General features: G+C 42.9%; 1 protein-coding gene across 1 annotated transcript in view; it reads left to right on the plus strand.

The window, feature by feature from the left end:
• The window catches only part of LOC311092824 (uncharacterized protein), a 22,665-nt gene that overhangs the window by 16,286 nt on the left and 1,379 nt on the right, over positions 1-5,000 (plus strand). Inside the window, exons 18-21 of the mRNA XM_084129786.1 lie at positions 747-800; positions 902-982; positions 1,233-1,316; positions 1,387-1,492. Coding sequence (XP_083985912.1) covers positions 747-800; positions 902-982; positions 1,233-1,316; positions 1,387-1,492 — 325 coding nt within the window. The remainder of the gene's footprint in view (positions 1-746; positions 801-901; positions 983-1,232; positions 1,317-1,386; positions 1,493-5,000) is intronic.

The following is a 5,000-nucleotide window of genomic DNA, read 5'->3' on the forward strand; positions in this document are numbered from 1 at the left end:
AAACTAGATTTAACTACCAAGTTAATCTATTTAATTTAAAATCACAGTCCATAATAACACCTACATTTTTAACATAAGGTTTCACTAGTGGATTCAATTCCCCAAGATCCAACTGTAAGGATTCATAAGTGCCACCCGGCGTAAACAGCATGACTTCGGTTTTATTTTCATTATTTTCATTAAGTTTCAGGGCCTTAATTTCCTCAAGACACCGTAATAGAGGCGCTAACGTAGGAGTGTCTTTTCTTTTCAAAGGCAGATAAATTTGCATGTCGTCTGCATAGCAATGAAAAGAGATATCAGATTTCCTAAAAATATGTTCCAGGGGGAGCAAATACAGGGCGAACAAAATAGGCCCCAAAATGGAGCCCTGGGGGACCCCACACGAGAAAGAAGCCGTTGAGGAGGCAAATCCTCCAAGGCGAACTGAGATAGTTCTTTCAGACTAATACGATTTAAACCATGCCAACGCAGTACCCTTAATGCCAACACAAGAGTGTAATCAAGATCTTATGGTCTATGGTATCGAATGCAGCCGAAAGATCTAATAAAATTAGAATCGCACAGTTCCCTGAGTCAGTAGTAAGTAACAAGTCATTAGAAACCTGTCATTCCTCCTCTTACACACACACACACACACACACACACACTCTTCCTCCTCTTACACACACACACACACACACACACACACACACACACACACACACACACACACTCACACACCTGATGTTGTTCTCTGTTCTCAGGAGTGAAAGTGTGTCTGTCTCTACACTGAAGTCCTCGACACCGCTTCAGTCTCAGTAAGTGTCACACACACACTCACACACACACACACACACACACACACACACACACACCTGATGTTGCTTCAGGGTCTCTGATTGTTCTGTCCATCAAACAGGACGACCGTCACGAACACTAAAACATCTTCAGCGCTGGACGAGAGTCTGAGCTCGAGACCGGCAGAGAAACCCTCAGCGAGGTACGAGAACCTCACGCGTTATTCAGGGCAAAGAAGACGAATTACACAATATCCGTGGGTCTGGGTTACACAAACACTACCCAAACACTGAAAAAAATGTACCCAAAAGGCTCAACCCAGGATTTGGGTAGAAAAAATAACCCAATATTTTTTAGAGTGCAGACATGATGATAACTCATAATTCCGAACAAACTGATTGTCATAGACTCATCTGTGTAAATATGCATGTGTGTTCTTCTCCTGATATCAGAGCGCAGGTCAGGACTGTTAACACGGAGACTCCCGCTGCACCGCCGACCCTACGCTCGCCTCTACAGACGCTACAGTCCAGCAGGTCAGGGGTTAATGAGGCTAATGATCAGAGGTTATTATATTATCCAGCGTACTGTAAGATCTCTCTGTAGGGTCAGCAGTCGCGACGCCTGTACGGTCTGCGGGAAACCCATCGCTGGAGACGGGAAGATGATCTTAGAGGAGCTGAACATCATCAGCCACACGTCCTGCTTCAGGGTAAACCATGAGTCACCATCAGTGTGTGTGTGTCTGACCATCAGTGTGTGTGTGTGTGTGTGTCTGACCATCAGTGTGTGTGTGTCTGACCATCAGTGTGTGTGTCTGACCATCAGTGTGTGTGTGTGTGTGTGTGTGACCATCAGTGTGTGTGTGTGTGTGTGTCTGACCATCAGTGTGTGTGTGTGTGTGTGTCTGACCATCAGTGTGTGTGTGTCTGACCATCAGTGTGTGTGTCTGACCATCAGTGTGTGTGTGTGTGTGTGTGTGTGACCATCAGTGTGTGTGTGTGTGTGTGTCTGACCATCAGTGTGTGTGTGTCTGACCATCAGTGTGTGTGTGTCTGACCATCAGTGTGTGTGTGTGTGTGTCTGACCATCAGTGTGTGTGTGTGTGTGTGTGTCTGACCATCAGTGTGTGTGTGTCTGACCATCAGTGTGTGTGTGTGTGTGTGTGTCTGACCATCAGTGTGTGTGTGTGTGTGTGTGTGTCTGACCATCAGTGTGTGTGTGTCTGACCATCAGTGTGTGTGTGTCTGACCATCAGTGTGTGTGTGTGTGTGTGTGTGTGTGTGTCTGACCATCAGTGTGTGTGTGTGTGTGTGTGTGTGTCTGACCATCAGTGTGTGTGTCTGACCATCAGTGTGTGTGTGTGTGTGTGTGTCTGACCATCAGTGTGTGTCTGACCATCAGTGTGTGTGTGTGTGTGTGTGTGTGTGTCTGACCATCAGTGTGTGTGTCTGACCATCAGTGTGTGTGTGTGTGTGTGTGTGTCTGACCATCAGTGTGTGTGTGTCTAACTTTCAGTGTGTGTGTCTGACCATCAGTGTGTGTGTGTGTGTGTCTGACCATCAGTGTGTGCAGGGCTCCAAACAAAAAAATCAATTAAGGAGCCAATGGCTCCTATAGGGGAAAAAAACAGGCGCCAAATATTTTTTTTAAGAGCCACATAACAATGCACTTACTTTTAGTCACCCTGTTGTGTGCATGTCTCTCCTCTTCTTACAGTTTCAGCATTTTCATCTTGTGAATGTTCTGGGAACTGGAGCTTATTTGGTAACTGAATGTCACTTCCGACTTATGAACTATTTCATAAGTTCATATTTTGGCGCTTTCACTCAGTGAAACGTTCACGCAAAGCATCTCGTTTCATGACGTTAACAAAACAAATGAAGCGATAGGCTAGGGGTGGGCGATATGGCAAAAATATCATATCACGATTTTTTTCAGGAAAATCACAATTCACGATTTTATCACGATTCTTTTTTATGTTGGTTTTACTATTTTGTGACTGAGCATTACAGCCAAACTAATGTCCATATTTTAAAAACAAAGCCTTAGGTAACAAAATATAAAATAAAAAAGAATGGCAGAAAGGGGCGAAGATAAAAAATGTAGTCATTATTTTCTTTGTTATTAAATATTCAGATCAAAGATAAACATTACACATACACAACTTAATATACAAATGAAATAAAGAGTGTTTTGTTTTCAGCTACAGTAGGTGTATTTAACAGTAGCATTGAAGAAAGTAATTAAATTAACAAAAAATGAAAATAAAACAAAACATAGACTTCACTGTATAAATTATAAATTGATACTTATCAAAGCTACTATTAAAATTATCAGTCAAGAGCAGTGAGTAATTTTCTCTTTGCATTTTGTTGTTTCATTAACATTAAAGGGATAGTTCTAAAAATTCAAATTGTCATAATTTACTCTCTCAAGTTGTTTTAAACTTGAATAATTTTTTTTTCTTCTGTTGAAAATAAAAGTTATTTGGACGAATGTGGGTAACCAAACAGTTGATGTCCCCAGTGACTTCCATAGTATATTTTTCTCCTTTGGAAGTCAATGGGGACCAGCTACTGTTTGGTTACCCACATTCTTCAAATTATTAATATTAGAAAATATTAGAAGGAAATTAATACAGTTTTGGAACAACATTAGAGTGCGTAAATAATTAGATAATTTTTATTTTTGGGTGAACTATCCCTTTAAGGACAAGCGGCAGCGTGTTTACTATTGCTACTGTCTCTTTAAGAGCTGAGCGCGACACGTCTAATGTACACGCATTTGACAAGCAGATTTTCTCTCAATTTTCTCAAGTTTGCTTTCACTTTAGACATAACCGACTTTGTTTATGTAAACCTTGTGTGTATTTAACAGTATTAGCACAATAAGACTCGAAAGCACGCGAATTAAATGTTTAACCGACAAGGCATTAAAGCACATGCAAATTAATAACTTTTGTGAACTGCAGTGTCCCGTTCCGCTGCGTTAACATTTCATGTGAATATACGTCGCGTTGTTCAGTATGTTGGGACACAGGCGCCAGAACAGCAACTAGAATGCACGATTCTACGATATTTCTTCAAAAGCAGATCGTGGAGACATTTTAATCGTCCATGATCAAAAATCGTCATATCGCACACCCCTAGGATAGGCTACTGGTAATAAAACATGCACATAGGATGCAAATTTTACAATCAAAGGGAGTAAATTTGTATTGTCGCCAATGGCGACCTTGGCAGAAATTTCACTCGCAAATAAATATTTTTGGTCGCAAATGCGACCATTTTAGTCGCAGTTTGGAGCCCTGGTGTGTGTCTGACCATCAGTGTGTGTGTGTGTGTGTGTCTGACCATCAGTGTGTGTGTGTGACCATCAGTGTGTGTGTGTGTGACCATCAGTGTGTGTGTGTGACTATCAGTGTGTGTGTCTGACCATCAGTGTGTGTGTGTGTGTGTGTGTGACCATCAGTGTGTGTGTGTGACTATCAGTGTGTGTGTCTGACCATCAGTGTGTGTGTGTGTGTGTGTGTGTGTGTGTGTCTGACCATCAGTGTGTGTGTGTGTGTGTGTGTGTGTGTGTCTGACCATCAGTGTGTGTGTGTGTGTGTCTGACCATCAGTGTGTGTGTCTGACCATCAGTGTGTGTGTGTGTGTGTGTGTGTGTGTGTGTGTGTCTGACCATCCGTGTGTGTGTGTGTGTGTGTGTGTGTGTGTGTGTCTGACCATCAGTGTGTGTGTGTCTGACCATCAGTGTGTGTGTGTGTGACCATCAGTGTGTGTGTGTGTGTGTGTGTGTCTGACCATCAGTGTGTGTGTGTGACCATCAGTGTGTGTCTGACCATCAGTGTGTGACCATCAGTGTGTGTGTGTGTGTGTGTGTGTGTCTGACCATCAGTGTGTGTGTGTGTGTGTCTGACCATCAGTGTGTGTGTGTGTGTGTCTGACCATCAGTGTGTGTGTGTCTGACCATCAGTGTGTGTGTGTCTGACCATCAGTGTGTGTGTGACCATCAGTGTGTGTGTGTGTGTGTGTGTCTGACCATCAGTGTGTGTGTGTGACCATCAGTGTGTGTCTGACCATCAGTGTGTGTGTGTGTGTGTGTGTGTGACCATCTGTGTGTGTGTGTGTGTCTGACCATCAGTGTGTGTGTGACCATCAGTGTGTGTGTGTGTGTGTGTGTGTCTGACCATCAGTGTGTGTGTGTGTGTGTGTGTG

Source organism: Abramis brama, assembly GCF_963993115.1.
Source record: "Abramis brama genome assembly, chromosome: 11".
NCBI lineage: Eukaryota > Metazoa > Chordata > Actinopteri > Cypriniformes > Leuciscidae > Abramis > Abramis brama.